This window comes from Nannospalax galili, unplaced genomic scaffold (assembly GCF_000622305.1).
Source record: "Nannospalax galili isolate Female #2095 unplaced genomic scaffold, S.galili_v1.0 scaffold553, whole genome shotgun sequence".
NCBI classification, from domain to species: Eukaryota; Metazoa; Chordata; class Mammalia; order Rodentia; family Spalacidae; genus Nannospalax; species Nannospalax galili.
Window position 1 is genome coordinate 59991 of NW_008336313.1, and position 26384 is coordinate 86374.

Sequence of the window (26384 nt, forward strand, 5' to 3'; positions counted from 1 at the left end):
GTCCTTCCGATCAAATGCTTCTCCCCCAAAGACAGCACAAAATGATGCATCAAAAAAAAAATCAAGAGACAAATAAAAAAATATCAAGGGACATGTGGATGCTGGGGGGGCGATGTTAGACTTTAGTGTGATCCTAAACTTTCCTCAGGGGCTGCACCTGACAACTCTCTACCTTCTGCATAAAATCATTATGAATTTGGTAGGTTTTATTTCCATCATTTCTTCTTTCGAGCTTTTACTATGGGTGTTTGGGCCAGGGTTTGGAGGAGATGAAAGTGTTCTCCATTCTGGTCTGTCCGGAATGCGGCCAGGTTACAGAGCTGACAATTTACTTTGAGTAGATCAAATACTTCAATGACCCTGTTCTCATGATTTTGTGCCTTCATCTCCTCTGCAATCCCGCTCCTCCGCTCTGTGAGCCTGTGGTGTGTACCAGACAAACTCCAGCTCACCTATCTCAGCCTTGCGTAGCACCCCACCTCCCGACTCTTTCCCTCACAGTTTTGTTTTTTCAGCAAACATGTTCACTGTTCTTGTGTCATATACCCAGTGAATGAGCTCAATATGATCCTTTTCTTTCTTGCCCTTCATCACTGAGACCTGCTGGTTTTCTTCTGAAAGCACATGTGGACATCTTATCTCCCTTCTCTGTTGCCATTTCTCTAGTGCAAACCACCAGCATCTCTCATCTGGATCCTGGAAGAGTGGGATGGACTTTTGTTTTCTTTTCTTTATTCTCTTTATATTTTGGTCATCATCATCATTCCACAGAGCTCTACATACCAGGCTGACTTAGCCTAGGGTCTCTGTGTTGCCTGTCATTGGCTGTCCCCTCTGTCTTAACTGCCCTTTCCTCCAAGGCTTCTACATACCACTATTCTTATTCAGACCTCAACTTCAAAGTCACCCTTTGTGAGAGGCCTATCCTGACCATGTAGTCCCTCTTACGTATATGTCGTTATCTTAGTTTTCAGGAAATCAGTGCTTATTCAGTCCCTACCGTAATCTCATACTTGTCTGTTCAAGGTCACTCCCCTCTTTCCAGAATGTGAAAGTAAGTACTGCTTCTACAGTACATGGTGGACATGCTCTAACCCATGTGTCAATAGGTCGTTTGGCTGTTGTGTAGCTCACAGATAAGGGGTGATGGCAGGCTTAGAATAAACACTAAGAGGCTCTTGTTGGTGCCAAGTAAGATATAGAGAATGGAGTTGGAAAAAATGTGACAGATTTTGGACATGTGATGGTTAGTCTTGATTGGATTAAGAAATGCCTAGGAGATTAGTGAAGCACACTTCTGGGTGTTTCTATGATGACATTTCCAGAAGCAAATGGATCCTGAGAGCTCTGCTCTAATCAATGGGTTAATCTGTTAATAAATTCATAATGTGGATGTAGTCTGCTTTGTGTTTCCTGCTGGCCAGAAGGTGAAAGGATCTCCCCTACCCCAAGCTCCCACTGCCATGATGTTTTCCACAAGTGTCTGGGGGTCAAGTGACCATGAACTGAACCCTCCCGAATCTGTGAGCTGAAACATTTACCTCCTCTTTTAAGTTGTTAAAGTTTCTGCCAGGCATTTTTCACAGTGACAGATAATTAATATGGGACACATTTTGACAATAGAATTTACAGACCTTACAGATGGACTGGGTATGGATTGTGAGATATGAACTATTTTCTTGAAATTGTATGCCTATCATATACTCACATGAGGTGTCTGTACATGTATGTGCCCCCACTAACGCACAGGCTGTGGCAAGAAGGGCACAGTGTGTCCTTCTGAGGATTCCGGCTTCCTGATAGAGGCACCTACAAAAATTTCATTCTGGGAGTTAGAGAAATGATTCAGCAACTAAAAGTATGTACTGCTCTTGCAGAAAGCCTGAGTTCGGAGCTGTCTGGTGCTCACAACTGTCTGTATTCCAGCAAAGGATTAGCTACTTTCCTCTGGCCTCCATGGGAACCACACTCGTGTGTACAAATCCCCACACAGACACAAACATCTACCCATAATTAAAAACAAAAATAAAATCTTAAAAGAGTTTTACTCTGGAGCAAAGAGAAGACTCTGACAACTGCAGACTGACACAGCACGTCCTCTCGCCCCAAGTCGCACATGTCCATCTGCTGAATGCTTTAGCATCGGCTTGCCTCTGTTCACTTCTGCCACTGGTCAGGACAACCCGCTTTCTCTGTCAGTTCCTCACTGAAGCAGACAGTCAGTCTGAAAGAAGGATCAGAGGTTGGATGGATGGCTAGTCCATAAATGGCTTTGGGACTAAGAGGTGGTGGTCTGCTTTAGACTTTTCTTTGTGGCCACTGGAGACAGGATTCATGACACTTTTTTCATCTTTGCTACCCTTGTTCCCTCAAAACGCAGCCTGAAGTAGCGAACTCCCATCAGTTGAAGAGTGTAAGGACGTCTGATAGCACACCTCTATTAGGAAGTCTGAAAAGGAAAACTTCAGGCAGCAGAACATTAAAATAATACACTCAAAGATTCCAAGAGCAGATGATTCTGTGCTTCTGGCCATAGCAGGGAGGTCTTACAAAGAGACTTCTGCTGGTACTTTGCTGAAAAGCAGTGGCATTTTGTGGCCCCATCAAAGCCAGCAGGCAATGTGGTAATATGGAAATCGTTTTCCTGGGGTATCATTTTCCATCCATACTCTGCTGCTCAGAAGCTGAAATGTCACATCTCTGAGCCTTGGTTTGTCAAAATATTACATTAATATTATCTTAATCTATGAGTATGCTATAACTACCTCAAAAGGCTACAGTGAAGCTGAGTGTGGGGGTGCAGGCGTGTGTTTCTAGCACTCAGGAGACTGAGTGGGAGAGTTGCCAGTTTGAGGCTCGCCTAGGCCATATTGTAAGCTTTCATCTCAAACAAAGGGGAGTGGCTAGTGTGAGAATTAACTAAGATAACAATCACAAGTCATTGTAATAGGTAAAGCACTGTCTGAGCAGTAGATACTATTGTGGATTATGATTTCAAGTGAGCTCAGTCAGGTACCAAAGGCAAGATCTATGGAATTAAGAAACATTCTGTGTTAGCAAGGAGTTCCAATATTATAGTCAAATACTTAAGTAGAAATCTCAGTTCTACATGATCCTGATCAAGATAGTTGATTTCTCTGTACCTCAACGTCAAAGCCTAATTAAGGATGATAAGAAGGGTTCATTCAAGAACAATTCCATGCATGTGTTATATGGTAAGTGTTCAATAGATATTTTTTTCCATTGATGCAACATATTAATACAGCACAGCAGTTGAAAACATGAGATCTGCCACCAATTGTATAATCCTGCATAGATGATTTAATCATTTGAAGTCCAATTTCTTTACCCATAATATGGACATATCGTCCTTTTCCTCACGGCCAAGAGGAGTAAGTGAACTTATCCACAAAGAACATTTAGTGGAGTTCCCAGAGGAGCCACTCAGTAAACTTCAGTTGCTGAAATCAGTTCTGGAAGGCAGCTATGCTGACCACACACTACCAATTCCTCAGCTGAAGTCAGGTCTGAATCGGATTGTCATTCTTGTTCTGTCTCCACCATTAATCAGCCGTGTGACCCACAGACGAATTAGTTACTGTCTCTGTTCCCTAGTTCCCTTTTCTTCCAAACGAGACAATGACAGAACACACTTCACAGGTTTCTTGTAAATACGAAGCAGAACAATTTATGTGAACACATGGCCCAGTGCCTGACAAAGTTCAGAAGTGTTAACTTATTATTGCTATATGACACTGATGTTTGGCTTGGTTCATTTCCTGGTCTATAATAGAATACCTGACTAGGTAAGTCATATAAAGAGAAGTTGATTTTTGGTTGATGGTTATGAGGGTCAGATAGTCTAAAATCTGACACAGGCCTCTTTGCAGTTTCTGGTAAGGTCTTCAAATTCATATCACCACTTGGCAGAAAAACAGAAAGGCAAGTGGCTATTCCAGAGAGACTGGTCTAGTAAGACTGACCTCATCCACAAAGGAAAGGCATTAATCCCTCTTAATGACATAATCACCTATTAAATTCCCTCTGACCTCACAACACTGTTACACTGGGAATTGAATCTTAACAGGAATTATGAACCACATTCAAACCATGGCAATACTATTATTAGCATGTGTTATTATCCCCACCTTTCCATTTTCTGACTACAATCTTAGCTGTTCTCTGACCTGTAAAGTGGGGATAATAAGAAGACCTATCTCCCTGGGTCCTGCAGCTGGTCACCTCGGAAACATTGCTCAAATGGAAGGGAAATCATTATTGTTATGTCCTGCCCGAAGTGCCTGATATTTCTGCTGTAGACATGGAGCCTCAGTAATCACTCCACCTCCCCCACCTGCCCGTTTTCTTGATCAAGGTCATTCATTTCTGTCTGCAGAGCTTCATCCGGTTTTGGAGGGTCTGTTCTTCCCATTTGTCAAGGTCACTTTGGATTCTCATCACTATCTTTCAAAGTGTTAACAACTCTGCCCAAATCAGTGTGTGCTTTCCATCATCCCTGCCCTGGATAGATGCCAGATAACAGTGACCCTGGAAAGGCCCTTCCAGCAAGAGTATAGGAGTATAGTACACCTAACCCATCATTGACTATCCTCTTCCATCAGGGTGCTTGGGCCAGCTGACCACCACTCACAGAGCGTGGAACAAGCCACAGGGACAGAATTAATTACACCCCTACCTCCTCTTCCTCCTGCCCTCCTGCTTTCTTTATTCATGCAATTTCTTTGGCCCTCCATTAAATAAACATTTGTCCAACACACTTACCGCATGAGGCACTATCCAGATATCAACATGATTAATCAGTGTTCCCTCTCATCAGGGGGTTCGTAGAAGGTAGCGGGGTTTCTCCTTGTTATAATCATCTGGTTATAATCACGAATGATTTACTTTGTGGGCAGTCAAGTTAGTTACCACCCGAAGTGACTAATGACTTATTTTCTTATTTCCTGTACTTAGAATCAACCAAAGTATTTGATTTTAATAAAATATATTTACATATAATAGCACCTAATATTTATAAAGCAAATATACAACCACATCTGGTATTCAAATTAATTTTGTAATAGTTTTGTGAGTAACTGTATTATTATTTTCTCCAATTTTGTGTAGAGAAGGCTAAGGACCAAAGAGCTTAAGTAAACAGTGTAACATGACTCAGTGTTGATCCGAGGTCTTCTACATTAGAGTTTGTGCATCTTCCTGGTATTTTCCCCTTTATCCACACATCCATACATTCTGCCATTCGTTCTGATGCTATGCACCGCCATAGCATGGTGGGAGATCTCTAACAGTTGCTGGGCATTTGCCAGGTGATTGATAGCGTGTTAATCACTTAAAATTCACCCTCTTACTTAATCAAGAGATGCTTGTGAAGGAGATGCTACCATCCGCAACTTACAATGAACTGAGGTTCAGTCATGCTAAATAAAATTCCTAACATCCTACATATTTTCCAAGGCCATAACCTATATATCAAGGGAATCAGGTGTCATATTTGGAATCCTACCATCTTAATCTACATAATATAATGTCTCGAGGATGTTTGAACCGAGGGTTTTCCCAGCTGCAGGTATTAGAAGATTGTCAAAGAAATTGAGCAGATGGTGAGTGGCATTGAATCCTGTACAATGAAACAGAGCATGGTAGTAACAGAAAGTATCTGGGTGCTTTACTCAAAATACGGTCAAGTATGAGAACTTCATTTAGATGAGTAAGTAGGGGCTGGATCATAATATAAAATGTGCTTTTTTACTTTTAGGGATGGTCAAAGGTGTATTAAAAATACTGCCTTAATGTGGTGTATTGAATTGACTTTGTATTGAATCACATTAAATAAGGGAAAAGTCACAAGAGAGGCATCAGGAAGTATATTAGTTGGGGTTTCCCAGAGAAACACAATCAATCAGTAGTATATCTCTATCTTTAGTCTTGTGTAAAATACATATTTTGGGGCTGGAGAAATGGCTCAGTGGTTAAGAGCACTGGCTGCTCTTGCAGAGGACCCAGCCTGTACGTGGCAGCTAACAATTATCTGTAACTCCAGTTCCAGGGGATCCAACACCCTCTCTTCTGTTCTCCTTGGGTACTGCGAGATATGGGTGCACTTGCATACATGTAAGCATAACACTCATACACATAAACATTAAAAATACATTTAAAATACATAGTATTAATGAGATTTATTGTAAATGATGAACTCACAATTATGGAATATGACAAGTCCTAAGAGCATCTCTTAGCAAGCTGGAGACCCAGGATAACCTCTTATACCATAAATCCTTACTGAGCACCCATTATTTCTGGGACACAGAGATGAAACGCACAGACCCCTGCCTAGAGTAACATGTAGTTAGTTGGGGGATCCTAATACACCATGCTTGGATGGAAACAAATCCAGGTGAAGTGCACAGGAGGGACCAACCCATTCTTCTGCCCCTCCCACTTTTTAGACTCCAGACCCCCAGGGTTTGATGATAGTGGCTGGAGCAGCAAGTAGAGGGTGAGTCTTAAAATACCGGTGTCTGGGTTCACTCCAAGGCAAGGCTCGGTGGAGGAGGGCTTGCCACTGGGCCAGTGAATAAATGGCAATAACCCTATGACTGGGTTATTCTAGGAAGAGTTATGGCAACAGTAGCCAGAAGATGAAGTCAGTGTGGGTCTTGCAAGCCACAGAGAGGACACTCAGCTTCAAGCCATGAAAAGGTGAACACTTAGTCTAGAGGGTCCCCGATGCTGGTAAATGCTTTGGGATTCCATACCCCTCCTCATCCCTTCTTCACTTGACTAATGCTTTCTCATCCCTGGGTCTCCACCTAGCTTAGATAGGACTTTCCTAGGCAAGCATTCTGTATCTCCATTTTGGGGCTTGGAGGTGCTTCAGTGGACTTTGGACTTAGCTATGTGTGCCATACTATTGTAACCCTCTCTTCCCATATACATTCCACTAATGTGTCTACAGAGTCATGTCTGTGAGTAGAGGCAGACCCACTGTAGAGGCTCAGTTTCTCTATAGCAGGGGTGAGTCAGAATCCTATACATGTTAAACATTCTCTGGAGCTTTCCCTATGCTCTGCAGAATCAAGGGTGCTATTCTAAAGGGTCTGGGCTAAATCGGATAGTGAGGTGAGGGAGACAGACAGAAGCATGCTGGCGAACAGTTCTCTATTCATGGCTAAGCAGTCTGGAATGGCCCAGCAGGTTCTTTGCCATGCCGGCTCACCAACCAGTCACCCTGAACAGACAGTTACTGGATTCTAACAAGCTCCAGGCTTTATCCTCAGTTACCATGACAACCAGGCTTCACAGTGACGGATGGTATTGATTGACTGACAGACTCCTGGTGTCTTGGCTCTGTCCCCATTCCCCTTAAGTCATCTGCATACACATGGAACTGAGACACTCAGTGTCTTTATGATTTTGTCCTGATTTTGAATTTCCACTTCTAACATCATTGAAAGTAGCTTCATACTTAAAGGAGAAAATCTGTGATGCTATCAGAATTCTTTCCAGAACCATCCTTGGTTCCACAGGCATAGAGAATGTAGGCTTTGGGCACTGCAGTCCTATCCTGCTCTGATATTTGCTTAGCCTGGGTTTTTCTTGCTCTACTTTCACTGGGTTATAGCTTAGATTAAACTGCATAAGTGTTTAAGTGTTCATGCAGAGAATTTGTCACAAATTCATCTGCCTCCCCAGTCTCTAATCTTCCAGATTGGGAACTAGGAGCAAAGAGCCTGTTGTATACCCTGCAACATTTCCAGAAACAGTAGTAGTGGCAGCATTTATCCATTTATGGCATTTCCTTGAGCAGCTAATGTAGCATGGATCTAGCCCTTATAACCACCCTGTGTGACTAAAGTTACCTTATGGGAGGGGGCAAACTGAAGCACAGAGAGGTCAGACAATTGCTCAGACAGAACCTGGACAGGGATGGGATTCTGGCTCAGGTAGTCGCCATTTCAGAGCAAGCTCTCCCACATGCTGCCTCTCATCATGGCCCAAAATCATAGAGCAAAACCCAAGAAGCTGAAGACCAGCCCTCGTCAGACAGGAGAAAGGCTAGGCTGGTGTCCCAACATTGCCACTGTGAGTGTGTAGCTGCCTTTCTCTGAACTTCCTTGTAATGCAGACACCAGGGAGGTCGGCCTTGGCAAAGCTCTTTGGGGGACTTTCACTGGTTCTCAATGCATATGGTGAGTGTTTCTCTACACACGGACATGAAGTGCTCACTGTTTTGGATGTAGCACATCTTGCCTCAAAGACCTGACTCTTGAGTTTGTAAGTCATGGGACCTGGGGCAAGTTAGATAATAGTAACACACAAGACATGTTGAGCTCTTCATTGTGCCAGACCGTTTTCAAGAGTTCTCTTATAGAAACTAATATTTCCATTTAAAGATTGGGAAACTGAGGCACAAAGAAGTTAAATAACAGAGTGATATAGTCAGTGAGTGGCTCTTGAGTTTATAATCTCAGCCACCAGATTTACTGTCCTTTCCAGTGAGCATCCAATCCCCTTTGCCCAGAAGATACCTGAAAGAGATAATGAGATAAACAGATGAAAATGCTTTGTAAAACATCAATTGTTCGCCGGGTGTGGTGGCGCACGCCTTTAATCCCAGCACTCAGGAGGCAGAGGCAGGCGGATCTCTGTGAGTTCAAGGCTGGCCTGCTCTACATAGTTCCAGGACAGCTGGGGCTACAGGGAGACCCTGTCTCAAAAAAAGACAAAAAAAATAAATAAATCAGTTGTTCATCGTGCATATTACAATGCTTTGATTATTTATATTTTTCATTATAAGAATACTTGTGACTCTCCAAACATTTCAGAGGTGTTGTCTAGAGAGGGTGGAACTAGCCAGTTCCTGAGCATTCCTTGGGGCTAGGCACATGCCATGCTCTGTACTGAACTTTGTCAAACTGAAGGATGGTTTACAATCTAATTAAAAAAATAGGCTAAGAAATAGAAAATTCCTATCGATGTGCTAAATACAGTGCTGGAGGGAAGCACAGAGGTATTGGGGGGACCCCATGGAGGTGAAGAAAGGCTAGCGGAGATGAAAGGAAGAGGCTCAATGAAAAGCTGTAAGGAATATGCATGCAAAGGCATATGGTCTTCTATGTATCAGATGATTGTGAAGTTTAAATGGATGAATAGAAACGTGAAGAGGTCAGGGGAGTTAGTCAACATGATTCAGCCAGCCAGCTCCAGACTGACTAACCAATCATCTCCCCATGGCAATGGCAGGACTAGACAATATGATTCTCTTTTTCCTTCAGAGACTATCTTTTCAGGCAACCAGCATTGCAGAGCAACCCAGTGGATAGATCACAGCCACCTGAATGGTATTTGTTTGTTGTAAAGAGATAAATAATGCATTACACCTGCTGTTTTCCAATTGGTGCTTTTAATCTAAGGAATGACAGAGACGTTCTGTGTTCTGGTGCCTCAGAAGTCAAGCTGCCTCTCCTTCCTCAGAGCACCACCGATTCAGCAGCACCTGCGCAGAGGCCTGAGTACAGCTCTCGCTCTTGTACCACACAGCTGTATGCAACAGGGAAGCCGGCAGTAGCCATGGTGGCCAGATGCATGGATTGCCACGTAGCTGTCTTTTGCACCAGAGCGAGGCGCAACCCCGGGGACAGCATCCCCTTTTTGGATCTAGAGTTCAGCCTTCCTGAGCAGCATCTTGCTGCTGGGGACACAAGTTCCCCACATGGTCTCACCCCACTCTATATCCTCCTGTGTTGTCTGGCTGAGTGCTGCCTGTTCCATTTTCCTCTGGTGGTCTTCCGACCCTCAGAGGGGGCCTGTATGGGCCTACTGTACCATATCAGAGATCTTCTGAAACAGCAAACCTGTCTCTCCACACTTGACTCCAAGTTTACTAACTCTCCTCAGCTTCCTTTATTCCCAAGATGCCTTATGCACAGTGAAAAAATACTCTCTATTTTTCAGATTGCCTCAAATGTTCTTAAAGCATTCTGGTGTGGTCTTAAAGCTTCAGAAAAAAGCTCACTGTGAGATTCTGAAATTTCTTGAGGCCACAGATCTTTCCACTCTTCCCGCCTCTCTGCTGGATCCCAGTCAGGCAGCCAGCTAGCCTCTGCTCAACCTCGTCCATAACGGGAGCTCTCTGTCTTCTGCATCGACTCATCTCTGCTTGACTTCTGACCATCATGATGATCCTTCCATATGAAGCCTAAATTCACCTTTCTGAAGCCTCTGTCCATTTGGTGCCAGTTCCTATCTATTGATTAGTAACTCTTCCCCACCCCCTCCAAACCTGGCAACTATTAGGATCCTCTTTAATTCAATAGGTTTGAGTACTTTAGTTACCCTATTAAAGGGGAGGCATGTGGTCTTTGTTCTGTGCCTGACTTTCTTCACATAGGATAATGTCCTCAAATTCTACTCTAGATTATCCCACCTTTATTTTTTTTCTAGTTATCTTTTCTCTGGATTCATCACCCTTCTGAGCTGGGAGGACTCCAGAATTCTGAGGCCTTTTGTGACAAGCACTACCCATTCCTCATAATGCTTGTGTTTGGTGTTTTGTCCCAGGGTAGGAAGTTAACAGCTTTCCCAACCGAGTCTCGTTTTGCTATGCTCAATCTGTGTATCCATCTAGTCTCTGAATGTTTATCTGAATTACTCCTGGTATTTCTCAGTTCTTATTCTGAGTAAATGTAGTGAGCCTGTCTATGTCCATATACAAGGCATTGGTAAAGGCACTGATAACAACAGAGTATGTGCGTGCCACAGTGAATTGGGGAGAGCTACCAGACACTGTCTTGGGACTGTAATAGTCCCCTTGGTCCAGAAAAGAATCATCTGAGATACGTACTTAAAACACAGATTTTTGATTTATCAGAAATATAGATTCGGAACAGAAGGAGATGGGGCCCAGTAATCTGTATTTTAAACAACAGCCCAGATGAACTGAGCATGTATGTAGTCAGGTATGGGAACTATCAGCTCCAGAGTTCAGAGTTCAAAAGCTCCAAACAAATTCTACTTTGGTCTGGCCTAATATTAACACCTACGGAACGTGGTCTTATGGGCTGGGTATCCATCACTGATGGAGTTCTAGCTGGTTCTGCAGATCAGGCCCATCTGCCCAGGCCACACTAGTTCTCCACAGAAGCTCTAGACCTTTTTCTGTTCCCTCCAACGTGCCCCTCCTCTTTGCCTTCATCTCTCTGCATTTGTGTCATTGCTTCTAATAATAGTTTCAGCTCCTGCGATTCGGTGCAGGTTTGAGCTCCTTTGCTCTGCCCAGCTTCCTGTCCTTGGCATCCCCATTGCATTTGTGTGCACAGTTCTGTTGTAGCATCTCCCACATCTGATGAGACCCTCCTGATCCAGCTCTGCTGTGTAGAAACAAGCAGTCTCTGACACAGACTCATCTTCAGTTTGTCTCAAACCCGCTAGCCTCACAAGACAGGACCTTACTTATTCAAATTCACATCCAACCCATATTAGTTTCATCTCAAGATGGCTGCACAGCCAACACATAATGTGTCAGGGTGGTACACAGTAGGTGCCTACTAGATTTTTCTCTCAAAGAGCAGGATGCTTTAGTCTGATGCAACAGGGATTAGTGAAAGTACTTCAGGTTTCTGTGCAGGCAGAAGTTCACATGAATCTCAGTTTTGCCTTCTTCATCTGCATGACCTTAGGCAAGATAATTAACCTTTGTGATCCGCCAAGCATCTTGACTATAAATGAGCTGTGGGCTGGGTGTCTGAGGGCTCTTTAGCACTCAGCTTCTATGATTCTCTGTGACTCATTCCTCTGCTTACCAGCGAGGACCCTACTCTGGGGTCCTCAGACGGCAAACCTCTGCAGTCTAACATCCTGTCTCAAACCAGGCTGGGATTCTCTCCCAGCAGCTCCCAACAGGCTGTCTGCAGATCCCGAGTGCAGTCACTCCACAGGCACTCTCTAGCCCCCTCTCACCAGGCAGCTCTGTCACAGATTCAGCACTCCACCGTTCACCTAATCACCCTGGCTTCTGCCGGTGAATTCTTTTCATCCGCTTTTGTTTATCACTGTTGAAGCATTTTTTAATCAAAACAATTAAATATGCTAAATCTTCCTCAATTAGTTATGCATTAAAAATTAAAAGCACTTCAGTGAAAATGGCAGAAGAAGTGTTTTACTTGGTGCTAAGTAGGCATCACTTCCCCCAGACACCAACTTTCAGCCCCAGTAGTGTTCAGACATTGATGTTTATAGAGTCACAGAGGGCTGCAGCTGAAAGATGCCTAGGGGAGGGTAAACCCTTCTTTCCACAGGAAACTGAGTCCAGTGGGATCACGGCCCTTCACAGAGCTCACAGAGGATGCCAGTGCCTGGGAGTTGAAGGTGTGAGCTTTCTTCCATTGGCAGACCTTCCCAAAGGGCTCATATGATGCTTATGATTCACTTGTTTCTTTCATTCATCAACCATTTCTTCTGAATCTACACCCCTCCCCAACCACTGCAGACACTGTGTTAATATGCTAAGTAGAAAATAGTACGAACAAGCCCTCGGCCTCACAGAATTTGCAGTTCAGTGGGGGATACAGGCACATACAGTTTGGTACTCAATACTCCCTGGAAAATATTGACTCAAATCTTTAATTCAATTGAATGGCAGATCTCAATTAATTTTTTATTTGGGTCAGCCAGAATAATCCCACAATGGGTAATTAATTTATACTTGTAGTTAAAAGGAATGATGTTTCAAAACACAGACTAATTGACAACTTTTAGAAGACCCTATTGGCTACAGATAAAGTTGACCCCTACAGGAAGTTCCAGTCTACTTTCCAAGGCAAACATAGCCTTTGAAACCACCTCTGTTTATTGACAGACTGTGAGATCAGAGCAAACTACTTTATCATTGTTGTTGTTGCTATTATTATTATATTTACTTATTTACGCTGTGTGTGTGTGTGTGTGTGTGGTGCCTAATGTGACACTGATGTGGAGGTGAAAGGACAACCTGCAGAAGCAGGCTCTGTCCTTCTACCATGAGGGTCCAGGAGACAGAACTCAGGTCATTATGTACAGTGAGTCCACTGAGTCTTCTCATCTAACCAAAAATACTTCATTGCTTTAACGATTGTTTCCCTCTCTCTGAAAACCATAGGTTCCTCAGTGGATCCTTAGATGAAGACAAATTCAGACAAAGCCAACAAAAGATTGACAGTCTTTGTGGGGTCTGGAGAGCAGGCCAACTTCCCATGGTGATCTGATCCTTCTGAGGTGCAAAAAGCACCTGGACATAAATAATTAAAAAAAAAAATATGATCACTCAGACTTGAAGCAAGTACTACATGCAGTACACATCCTTTTCGTTTCCATAAGGATTTGGATTGAAGCCCTACAGAGAGAAAAGTGAAACTGGGTTGAAGAGCTGGCAATTCAAGCCTGTCTTCTCTGACTCTGGGGAAGCTGGAATTTAGTACTCTGAGCTGGTTGGACCTTACACCTGTCATTTCCAGTCTCAGCATTTTTTCTGTCTCCTCCTACAGGTTTTACTGAGGAACATATCAAAACGTGCCTTGGAGGGACTGGAGGCTTCGAGTATGACAATATAGTCAACATCAGAGGAACTCTATCAGGAAGTTCTTGTGACAAGTCTGGAACCGGCGAAACCGGCAAGTGTTTTCAGCAGGTCCTTCTACAACAGAAGCCAGACTTGCCTTCAGACGCACAATCCACGGGCGTGATTTTCTTCTCTTACTAATTCCATTTTGCTCAGTAGTCACATTTCATATGCTAAGTACCCCAAGTCTTGACCCGTATAGAGTGTCTCTCTTTTGAATCAAAACCACTGAAATTCTGTCAGGAAAACTTCGTAGTCTAGGGAGCCGGCCTAGATTTCAAGGAATAGGCAAAGACTCCAGCAAGAAATGGGAAAAGGTGTAGCCAGTGTCTGGACGGTGGCCTGCTGTGGTCTTACAGGTAAAAGTGTGGAGGGAATAGGCAAGTCTTCGGGAGAGGAGATTGTGGCCCCAAGTCCAAGGTTGAGGAATAACGGCCAGGGAAAGAATGTATGTGGATATTCGAAATTTCTTGAAGACATCAGTGTGAGTGTTTATATATTCATCCACTCATTTACCTATCAAATGCATATCAAGTATTTTCTTTTCAGGAGAGGGACAGAGACTCCAAAGATTATGAAAACAGTTTATGACGCAGCAGGCGAAGGCTTACATTATACCCATGGCTTAGGTTACTTACGCCTGAGTGGTTAAGCCAAATCACCTCTCTGTCTCTAATGTTCTTTCAGTCTCTCTCCTTTTAACTCTGAAACATTCACTTTTCAGATAATTCCTCTTTCTTTCTCAACCTCCCCCCTTGACTGCCCTCATAGCAATATCTGTCATAGCATCTGCAATATTTGATTGATTGACCCTTCTTGGCATGTGGCAGGCACTAAGTAAGCATCTGACCCATGAATGAGCAATCACTGATCTTCCCACCTGTTTACCTTCCATGTTGGATTGGGCTGAGCCATCTTTTCCATGTCTTCACTCAGAGGATGAGCATTTCTAATTCTTTCTTGGTCCTTCCTTCTTCCTCATGCTGCTCGTTGGTCAGGCAGACTAAAAGGCTCGTAGCTCTAAGGAGAGCATTCACCAGTGGAACCTGCCATCCAGTCCTTCAGCTTTGGGGGAGGGAAGCTAACACTGTCATCTTTTCGATAGGGGCAAAAGACAAGAAATCCATGGCAGTGGAGGACATCATTTCTCGGGTGCGAGGTGGCAGTTCTGGCTGGGGCAGTGGCTTGACACAAAACAGCAGCACCATTACATACCGGTCCTGGGGGAGATCATTAAAGTACAATCCTGTTGTTATCGATTTCGAGGTAAGCCTTTTCGCAGTTGAAGAAACCCTACGTCCATGAGGAATGAAAGTGAAGCCGACCAGATCATTTCATATTTCTTATTATGAGCCCATCAAAGAACAAGATTAAATGTAACGGCACACTGGACCAGTGGCCTTGTCCAAGCCTGCCTAGAGGGAGGCATGGCTTTAGGCAGCTAGGGCCACAGGACAGCTAGGGTCAGAAAGTTACTGTCTGCTCAGGGCCCAGGTGACCACTGGTGCTCTCAGAAGCTGTGCAGGTTAAGGATATTAAATACCAACTTGCATTTACGCACAAACGAATTTTTTAAAAATCACATCTGGTATATCAGGGGCTTACAAACCTTTTCTTTAAAGGGGCATGCGATAATTACTGAGTAGATTAGGAAGCAAGCCCAGAGAAGCCACATGAACTGCTTAGGGCCACATAGCTCATATGAGACAGTGCCTGGATTTCAGACCTTTGTACTGTGTGTTCAGTTTCACTCCTCCTATCCCAGCACTTGCCTTAAAACACTGGCTCTCAGCTGTGAGGGGGGGTGATTCTGTTGCCCAGGGCCAATGTGGCAACATGCTTGGTGGCAGGCAGGAGAAGTGCGGCTGAGATCTAGAAGAAGAGGCCAGGAATGCTGCTAAGAACCCCACAAGGGAACATGCCAGCCTCCCAACAAAATTTCTCTGACCTGAACAATCAACAAAGTTGAGAAAAGTTGGCTTCTGTTGGTAACCTCACAAAGGGGGCACACTGCATATAAAGGAACTGGGTTCTTCTTGCTGTCCAACTGCTTTTCATTAAGGTAGTCCCCCTTTTTAAAAAGTTCTATGTCAAACTTTTAAGAGAAATATCATTTCACAGCTATTTTCTCTTTATCGTTGCCTATTTTTCTACATGTATTTAGGATTCCTAGTACAGATACAGGTCTAAAACACATACCAACAGTTAAACCTAGAAGCCTATTATAACATCCTGGTTTCTATGAAGAAAGAGGTCAGATGGATTAACCTTGATTTCATTTCTTCTTCAATGAGTAAGGGACCACTTTCACGCACCTGTAATTCACATAGGGCTTGAAAATTGCTATCATCAAGCCATTAGTGATTTGGGCAAAACTGTAAAATTGATATCAGGAGAAATATATAAACTTTCACAGTCAAGAGGTGAACTTTGTGTTTGCCTTGAGCAAAAGTTCCAAGGGAAGACAGGTTCACAGTTTGGAGACTGAATAGTCTTTGGAGAAAAGAGCCTGGGGTTTGAAAGGAGGTATAGTTTGGGCCATGGCTCAGTCACCTTTTCTACCTGTGACCTTGGGCAATTCCTTCACTCCCTAAGCTCTACTTTCCTGCTCCATAATACAGAATGACAGATTACAAAGTTAAAGAGGGGATACTTAGGAAATGTTTGTTAAGGAAGCAGGTCCACAGAGTTGTGACCATTATAAGAATGGGTTAGCAAGGAAATGACCAAACCTAACTTGATCCATGTCCCATTGACTGTACAATCTCTTCACAACCTTCATTATACCCTCAGATGTGCACTAAGCCACAGTTACGGGTTATTGGGGCCTCTGAGTAGAAACAGTGGCACTCACCTGCATTTAGCCATCTGTGTTGTGTTATATACACTTTGGCTTATGCTGGGTTATTCCTTTACTGCCTTCTTGAATCTGTTTGCTTGTCTGCAAACTGGGATAAAGTCATTGCCAGTAAGTTTTCAAATTCTAAAGCTCTGTGACCCTTTCTTTTCTATCCCTTTCTCTTCCTTACAAATCATCAGTCTCGGTGTGTACCACTACACCCAGCTTTATTGCAACATGTTTGAATACCAAATGCATTTTTCCAAATTTTATGGCCCAAAGTTAGTATGTTTTACAGTTGGAGCACTTTGTTATAAATTCAGGTGGCCTCAGTCTCAGCTGTAAGGTACCTACCTTCCACTCCCACCTCCCTTCATCTCTCCATCCCTTCCTCCCCTCTCTCTACCCCATCTCTTTCTCTCTCCTTTCCTCCCCCCTCTCCATATAGATTTCTCTTTTAATTTTTGAGGACTTAAGCTTAAGAAGAGTTTAGTGTATTCTTGGGCTGTAAAGCGCCCAGAAATAATTGGGGCTTTTTTGTTAGACTTTGTCTTCTCTTTTCTCCTCTTCTTCCCTACTGCATGAGATATATTGTCCCTGTGTCAACCACATATGGTAAGAATGTATGCCATTTGGTTCTCATGACGTGGTTGTGAGTTCCATTGGTTCTTCCACATTCCATGACCAAGACAAATGGTCTCTGTCTTCTTGTGCACCTTTAGGAGACACATAGATTGGAATTTTCAAGAGCACTTAAATTTAAAACAACATTTTTCTTTCGACAAGGTCTTGCTGTGAGACAGACTTCAGACTCTTTGTATTCCTGGTTCAACCTCCCCAGTGCTGGGATCACAGATGTGTGCCACCACACCTGACTAAAATAATTGTTTTCTATTACTCAAGTTTATTTATCCTAATATATAATAAATTTTCCTTTACTATGTAAAAAATTAAAATCACCAGTGTTCTCCGGAAGGGTTTCCTTGGGGTCCTGGTGGGGAGATAGAGACTTGAGTGCTGAGCTCACTGCAAAGTCAAAGGAAGCTGTCCAAGGGGCCTGGTCTTCCCTGGAATTAAGGGTCAGCTTTAATCAAGGCTACAGGCTAGCCAATCCTACATGGCTGTCCTAACAATGGGTCAAATTTCCTGAACTTCCAGTAAGTGATCTTATTCCTTTGGCTGGGGCCCAAAACCAATCCTGATCTCTTCTGCCAGGAGACCTCTACGGTGGCCTCTGACCTCTCACTAAGGTCTATTTGCCACCAGCCTTTGTATCCACATTTCCAGGAACCTGTCAAGGCTGCTGGGATGTGCCTGCTTTTGACTTTTGCCTCCAGAGAAGTGGGACTGACCCAGGGTGTCTCCATCCTATCACTGACTTGGTCTGTGACCTTGACAATCGCTTCCCCCGTTGGGGCCTTGAGTTCCTCCCCCTTAAAATGAGAGCTCGTCGGAAAAGCTTTTGTCTACGATGAACATATATAACATTATAAGGGTGTAAGATAATCCTATGTACATGCAACTTGAAAAGCATTGGCTCTGTGCGTACATACACACATGCTTACCCAGGCATGTTCCAGAAGCCAGACGTTGATGTCAGACATCTTCTATGGTTATCCACCTTATATTTGGAGGGTCTCTCACTAAACTTGGAGCTCATAGATGGGCTAGACTGGATGGCCAGGAAGTCCCCAGGATCCTACTGTCTCCACCTCCTGGTGTTGGGGTTATAGGCTCAGGCCACAGCACCCAGTTTTTTCACGGGCGTTGAGGATTCTAACTCGGGACCTCATGCTTGCACAGTGAGCCCTTTACTCACTGGGCCATCTCCCCAGTCCTCCTGCCTTTTAAAAATAAAAAATTACTCCTGTAATTTCTAATGGAAATAACGCTTTATTACATATTTATATTTGTTGTTCACTCTCTCACATTGGGGTCTTGCATTCATAAATTACTTAGGTCATAAGGATTCAAGGAAGTAGATACCATTCCCAGCGCTGGGCACTGAGAAGAATTCACTTTTCTGCATGACAAGGCTTGTTCCACATGTCATCTCCCTCAGTCCTCACACTAAACCCAGAGGATGTGACGATGGTTTCCATATGAAGATGAGGAAGGGCGGTGCAGCGGGTCACATGCCGAAAATCCCACACCTGGAAGTGGGAGAACTGGGATCTGAAAACAAGTCCAGTGTGTGCTGGGCACTGAGAAGAATTCACTTTTCTGCGTGACAAGGCTTGTTCCATGTGTCATCTCCCTCAGTCCTCACACTAAACCCAGAGGATGTGACGATGGTTTCCATATGAAGATGAGGAAGGGCGGTGCAGCGGGTCACATGCCGAAAATCCCACACCTGGAAGTGGGAGAACTGGGATCTGAAAACAAGTCCAGTGTGCAGAGGCCGGGGTACTGCTACGCAGCAGGTCATGATGCACGGGACACACTCCTGTCAGCACATTCTTCAGTTCAGTCAGTAGTGCTGAGTCTGGGAAACCCTGGTCACCTCACATGTCAACATTCATTTACCAGCACACCCCCCAACACTTACATATTAGGAGAATTGCTTTTCAACAGCAACAAAACTACCTTTACCAATGCCTGCATTGCAGGGTGATGGACAAAACCAGAAAATACCCCTAAACACAGAATCACACCCATTCCCCTTTTCTTGCTTTCCAAAGATCTGGAGGCAGCAAGTTGGCAAGCAGCTTCCGAGTGCTCTTCCTACTCTGGAGTTGGGAGAGCACAGGTTACACAGTTATTTAAATCCATGTTCAGAATGGTTCTTGCACTGAATAATCATGTGATCCTGACATAGTCATGTGACCATTCTCAGTCCCCACTTCCTTATCTGTGAGATGGGGTGCTTAGCGCCCATTCACAGAGCAGTTGTGGGGATCCAGAATGGCAAGAAAAAAGAGCATTTGCCTCTATGCTTTTCATTCAGTAGGTCTTTCAGGAGCTTTACAGCCAGTTCTTGGGATCTGGGAAGGCGGGCATAGTCCAGGGATGTGCCCTGTGCTTGTCTGGTGCCCACAGGTGCAGCCCATCCACCAGCTGCTGGAACACACAAACCTGGGACCTCTGGAGGCCAAACGTCAGAACCTACGCCAGGCCTTGGACCAGTATCTGATGGAATTCAATGCCTGCCGTTGTGGGCCCTGCTTTAACAACGGGGAGCCTGTCCTTGAAGGCACCAGCTGCCGGTGTCAGTGCAGCCTGGGTCAGCAGGGCCCTGCCTGTGAGCAGGTGGAGCTGGATGGTAAGACCCATGCACCCTACTCTCCCCAGGATGGCCCGGCTCTAAGGGGCCAGTACATAAGGAACCTCTGGGATTCCTAGCCTTTTCTCTCCGGGGCCCCTCATCCACTACCCGAGAATGCCACACTCAAATTTCCTTGCAGATTCCTCATGTTTAATGGTTCTTATACTTTCTCCTGGCCATCAAGACCTTTTGTTATCTGGTTTTCCCAGAATCCTGAAGTACAAATCCCAGATACGCAGGGAAAGTTGCTCCCATCTGGAGCCTCTAGGGAGGACATTACCCATGCCTCTCTTGGCTTCTAGTGGTTGTGAGTGGATCTTGGAATTCTTTAGTTTGTAAATCTATCACTCCCATCTCTGCCTCATTGTCATATGATAGTCTGCCCTTTTTGTCTCTGTTTTTCTCTCCTTATAAGAATATATATCACATGCCTTTAATCCCAGCACTTAGGAGGCAGAGGCAGGCAGATCTCTGTAAGTTCAAGGCCAGCCTGGTCTACCTAGTGAGTTCCAGTACAGCTGAGGCTACAGAGAGACCCTGTCTCAAAAAAGACAAAAAAAAAAAAAAGGAGGGGGGGGATACATGTCATTAGATTAGAGTTCAGCCCATAGGCATGACTTTATCTTAATGTGATTTCATCAGAATGATCCAATTTCCAAATAAGGCTATGTTCACAAGTAACAGGTTCAGAACTGAATCTGTCTTTTAGAGGAACTCCACAGTTACCAATACTCTACACTGGTGAGGAGTTAAGACTGAACACAAGGTTGAGGCAAATAACGTCCAAGTGAATTTAGCTGAGGCCATGGAAGAAAATTATCAACAAGGTTAAAAATTCTGTCTCTTCGGAGTGAAGTCAGAAGACCATGGATTTGAATTCCTGATATTTCAATAACTCACCCCGGGACGCTGGTTAAGCACATCTTTCTGGGGCTTTACCAGTTCTATCTAAGTTTCTTTTGAGTTCCATATCCCTGGTCCCCGACTCCAGTACCAGAGAGAATTTGGGGTCTTACACATGCAGGGAAAGTGCTCTAAAATCTATTTACGCCCCAGTCTTCTTTTTACTTTTTATTTTGTGACAGAATCTCACTAAGTTGCCCAGGCAGGTCTTGAACTTGTAATTCTCAAGTAGCTAGGATTGTGAACCTGTGCCACCAGGCCTGGCAAGCTCCAAGAATATCAATGCACATTCCAATACCCATGCTTTCAACTTTCTAGGCACACAAAAACTGCTGTTTGTATGATGCACAGAACAAAGGCAAAGTGCATGGGTTACCAACTCTACCTATAAATCATTTTCATGTGGCTATTGTAAGGAATAATATATAGATAAGAAAAAAGAAGTGTGGATGGGTAAATCTAAGGTGTTGTGTCCATAAACAACCTGTTCAAGCACAGAACGGATGGGTGGGAGCCATTGGTTCAACAGCTGTATGTAGGAAAAGAATGAAGTATGAAGCCTTGGTTGACTCAGTGGAAGTTGAAACCATGATTCAATGTCCCCAGAGCAAGGGGCTAGGTTAATAGAGGTCAAGAGCTAGAATGTAATTCTTCTCACATGGCAAGAATGGGCAATGAAGGGCCTGGAGAGATGAGTCAGTGGTTAAGAGCACTGGCTACCGTTGCAGAGGACCCCAGTTCGAATCCCAGCACCCACATGGCAGCTAACTATCCATAACTCCAGGTCAAAGGGATCCAATGCTCTCTTCAGATCTCTGCAGTCATTGTATGACATGGGTGCACTTATATACATACAGGCAATACACTCATACACACAAAATAAACATAATAAATAATTTTTTAAATGGGTAACTAAGAGGAGTTAGAAGATCCAAATCTATAGTCTAAGAGGAAGAGCTGGAAAAATTGGAAATTATTGGCACTGAAAAAGACTCGGGAGGAACAACTCCTGAGAACCACCATGTGTGAAGGTCTGAGACTTGATCTGTGTGGCCACCAAGATGAAGTTGTAGGACTAATGGAGCAGAGGGATAGTGGCTTAGTGAGGAAGGACTTTCTTCAGATCCACTCTGGCATGTGTGGAGTGAGAGACGAAGACTGTCGAAAAGTCCCAGATGGAGTTCTTTCATCCAGTTGGTAAGATGGCTTCAAGGTCTCTTCTACCCCAGCATCTCTGAGTCTTGACTCAAGGGAATGACAAAATGATACATAGTAATAATCTGAAGTGAAAACCCATCAAATTCACCTTGGCTGGGAAGAACCAGAAGTAGCAGATTTGGTTTTAAAATGAGATAATAATGGGTTATTGTTCCCTCCTTGGGAGAGATGTTCCAAATGGGAAACAGGACATCATAGCCCTGAGGTCAAACATGATTTTGAATTCTAGTGCCACCAGATCTCATGTAGGTAGGTACACACTATAAAGTGAGGCTGTAGCAATACAGACCTCACAGGCAGTGTTGCAGACTAAACCAGCTACGGCACATGGCAGGTTCCGAGAGAGCAACTTGAAGAATGAGGCTGTGTGTACGGGATGTACCAGGGACTGAGAGTGTGACCTGGAGTGGCTCCTTGTCTGACTCTTGGCACATGGCAGGTTCCGAGAGACCAACTTGAAGAATGAGGCTGTGTCGTACAGGATGTACCAGGGACTGAGAGTGTGACCTGGAGTGGCTCCTTGTCTGACTCTCACAGGAGAGTTTGGGTCCCAAAGAGCTGTCTGGTATCCTGTAGGAGGTGTCCTGGGAGTAATGACCCAGGAGGGTGAGGGACAGCCAAGTTCTGAGAGATAGAGAGAATGCAGAGGATACAGAGACTAAAAACCAACACCGCCAGCTACCAGGGCCAAGTCTGCCACACTCTTTCCTCCTGGGAGTTTGAGAAAACCCACTCTCCGAATAACTGGGAGTTAGTGAATTGGGAGAGAAAAAGCCACTCTGGCCTGAGACAGCCTCTCTCAGGGCCCAGGGTTCAGAGCCCTGGGTTGCAGCCCCCTCAGCCCGGCAGCTTTTCCATTGACCAAGGGCACTGGACAGAAGTACTAACCCTTATTCCATTCCAACCACCACAGCAGCACATTCCTATACATGAACCCGTCCGTTTCCCCAAGACCCTTAGAAGATAAATGATATCATTAACGTCACTTTACAGATGAGGAACCTGGGGCAGGAAGAATGTTAGATAACTTGCTGAAGGTCGTGTAGCTGGAAAATGATGAGCAGGGAGCTGGACCTAGGTGGGCTGATGCCAGGCTTGACCATTATACCCCTGAGTCACATCCTGAGTTACACGGTTCCCAAAGTTTCAAGAGAGTAGAGGCTTAGAGACAATTTCAGTGACTATCACTTACAGGAGTGGAAAACAGGCATGTGCCAGTTCATGGTTATCAGCTAACATGATTTCATGACTCAAATGTGGTCCTTGGCTTGGCAATTCTGCTTGTTGCTCTTCTAGAGCCCAATGCACATTGCAAAGAGACAGAGAGAAGGTGAGCCATCTACACACTCTCCCAGGATGGATACCAGGTTCAGTGGCAATCATGCTGAGCCATGTGCACATACCACGGACATTGGAGGAGGGGCAAGAGGCTAACGGTCAGGGTGAAGGTAGGGGACCAAGAGCTCCGTTCCAGGTCCAATCTTCCTGCATTCACTTTTCTTAGATTCAGCTAGCTGCCTGCATCTCACGGAGCTCCATTAACCTTGTTCCAAGCAGGGTGTGGACATCAGGTGGTCTCATGGGTATCCCACTGAACTTTCAGCCTGACAGAGATTAAGCTGGCAAAGAAACCCAAGTCTTGGGAATCTGACAGCTTACACAGAGACCTATTAGGACCCCTGGAAAAATTTCCCAGCAAACCTTTGTCTGTAGGGACAGAGTAACAGAGGTGGGAGGGGTGAAGGTAGGGGACCAAGAGCTCCGTTCCAGGTCCAATCTTCCTACATTCACTTTTCTTAGATTCAGCTAGCTGCCTGCATCTCACAGAGCTCCATTAACCTTGTTCCAAGCAGAGTGTGGACATCAGGTGGTCTCATGGGTATCCCACTGAACTTTCAGCCTGACAGAGATTAAGCTGGCAAAGAAACCCAAGTCTTGGGAATCTGACAGCTTACACAGAGACCTATTAGGACCCCTGGAAAAATTTCCCAGCAAACCTTTGTCTGTAGGGACAGAGTAACAGAGGTGGGAGGAATAGAGACAGAGAATCCTGCTGTGGCTGCCCCATCAGGGAGTATAATTACAGTGCTGGAAGGGACTGGGAGATAATCTAATCCAATAATAGTCACACTGAGATCTGAGGAACCCTGGGGTGCTAGGGCTTGCATCAGGGGAGGAGGGTGAGCCCAATAGTCACCCTAGCTTCAAATAGAATGACCCTGCTTTCATCTGACTTAGATGTTGGGGTTCATGGAAGAGTTCATTTAGGGAAAAGAAAGTGATAAAAATAATGATGAAGAATCCTCATTGGATTAAACTATCCTTCGTATAAAGTCAAAACCCTAGCTTTCCAGAAGAGATGGACTTGCCCAGAGGTGCAGAGCCTATGAGAGCTAGCAAGCCTGGGCAGGGCTGTATCCTGGGTTTCTAGACTTCATACTCAGTGCAAGTGTTTGACTGCTCTGTGCAGACAATTTGTCACATACATGGCCTATTGTCAGAATCTGAGGGCTTTTGTTTTCAAACTCTCCCCCAGAACTTCACCAATCTGCTCCAGAGATCTCTAGCCATCTCTTTGCTTTGAATCCTCAGGGTGCCCATGGTCCTGGCTCTTCACACCCTCCAGTGACTTGGTGTCGTTCTCCCAGAGGAGCATGCTTCTTGCCTTGCTCTGCAATCCATCTTCCATGCTACCGTGGATTCCAATTTCATGAGATGGGCTCCCCAGTGGCCTCTTCTCTCTCTGTCTGGAGTTTCAAATTAACTGCAAGGCAGTGAGCACAGAGGTCTTGGTTGGCTACCCAGGGTAATTCCCTGAGAAGGGACCATGTGGGAGCAGCAGAGTGGCCTCTCGCCCGACCTCCCCAGCCAGCTGCTTCTCTGACACTAACCTCTGGCACGTTTTCTCTGCAGGAGCCAAAGCAGATGGCCACTGGAGCTGTTGGAGTTCCTGGGCTGGGTGCAAAGCAGGCTCCCGGGAAAGAAGGAGAGAATGTAACAACCCCGAGCCCCAGAATGGAGGTGCCCTGTGCCCAGGGCAGAGAGTGCAGACCAAGGCCTGCTGAGTACCTCTCTCTGGATGTGGGCTGGGAAGGAGGCTGCAGAAGCCCCCAACCTGCTGGGGAGGAATTCTGTCTGCTCAGAGCAAACACAAACCATCAAAGCCCGTTCTTTTCATCTACTCATGACTTTTTTCTAACATGAACCTCAGAATTTTTTTCTGCCTCTACCCATTGCCCAGTTCCAATGCCGTCTCCTTGTTTCAGACATTTGTTCAGCTTTCAGTATCATCTTTCTGTTCTATTTAGGATGCTATTACAATAAACTGTATCTTAGAAGCATCAGAAATTATTTCTCATTTCTGAAGACTGAAACTCCAAGATCAAGGTGCCAGAAAATGCAGTGTCTGGGGGAGGGGGAGGCTGAGCTCTGTTTTACACATGACTGTCCGTTTGCTGTGTCTTCACATGGTAGAAGTCTCTGGGGTCTCTTTGATGGAGTGACTAGTCCCGTTCATGAGGACTTGACCTTAATGACCTAGTCATCTCTCCAAGTCCAGCCTCTTCATTCCACACTAGATATAAGACTTCAGTGTATGAACTGAGGGGACCCCAACATTCAAACCCCAGCATGTGACAAGTCCCACATAGCCTGTGACTGCTTCTAATCGATCAGTCTTTTCCTAAGAGATGATTAGTTCTGAAGGCAAGAATCAGGTTTGTTTTATTCAGTGCTGTGCCTTGTAGATTGCAGGGGCCTGGTCAGCACTTGTTACTGGAGCAAGTGACAGTTCACAGATGAGGGCTGTACTGGTCAGCCTTCCAGAGCAGAGAGAGGACTTAGAGAAGCCATTAATGAAGATCAACACCCATTCTCTGACCTTTCCCTGGGAAAGTCAATCCACCAGCCTGTTTAGTGTTCCCAAGCACCCTTGTCCCACCTCAGATAGCCTGTTGTGCTGCACTGAAATTTCATTTTACCCATCAGTGTCTCCAATGAGACTGTGAGCTCCTTGATGGACAAATCTCCATTCCAGTGTACAGTTGCAGTGTCTGCTGACTGACATGTATACTGATGCTTCATGACTGCCCACAGTCCTTGATCTTATTAGGATGGTAAAAGGATATATGGAGTCCTTCCTTGGTTGGTTTCTAGAATTTCTACAGGTATCAATCAATATCTACAGATATTTAAGTCTTTTGTATAAAATAGTACAGTTTCATAACAACTCCATTATTATTTCCATCAATAAAGCGTATGGTTCAGAAGTTTATCTCTAAATAAACTTGAATTTTTCTATATGAAAGAAGAAAAATGAAAATGGCATTGTATTAACATAGTCTTCCATAGATAAATAGATCGCTAGATAATAGATGATAGATAGATGATTGATAGAGAGATGATTGATAGATAGATCATAGATAGATGATAGATAGTGTCTTAGTTTGTTTCTTCTTTGCTGTGACAAAATACTCTGACCACTACCAACTTGGGGAGGAAAGGGTTTATTTAGCTTACATATCCCAGGTCACAGTTCATCAGGG

General features: G+C 44.5%; 1 protein-coding gene across 2 annotated transcripts in view; it reads left to right on the forward strand.

The window, feature by feature from the left end:
- Window positions 1-25188, forward strand: part of C8a (complement C8 alpha chain) — a 77059-nt gene extending 51871 nt beyond the window's left edge. The window contains exons 8-11 of one of the 2 annotated variants that reach the window (XM_029562489.1): window positions 13542-13667; window positions 14721-14881; window positions 19494-19716; window positions 24754-25188. In XM_029562489.1, the coding sequence (XP_029418349.1) occupies window positions 13542-13667; window positions 14721-14881; window positions 19494-19716; window positions 24754-24905 (662 nt within the window). In that variant the 3' untranslated portion in view covers window positions 24906-25188. Of the gene's footprint in view, window positions 1-13541; window positions 13668-14720; window positions 14882-17240; window positions 17344-19493; window positions 19717-24753 lie in introns of those variants that run through there. The other variant, XM_029562490.1, reaches the window with a different exon arrangement.
- The last annotated feature ends 1196 nt before the right edge of the window (window positions 25189-26384 follow it).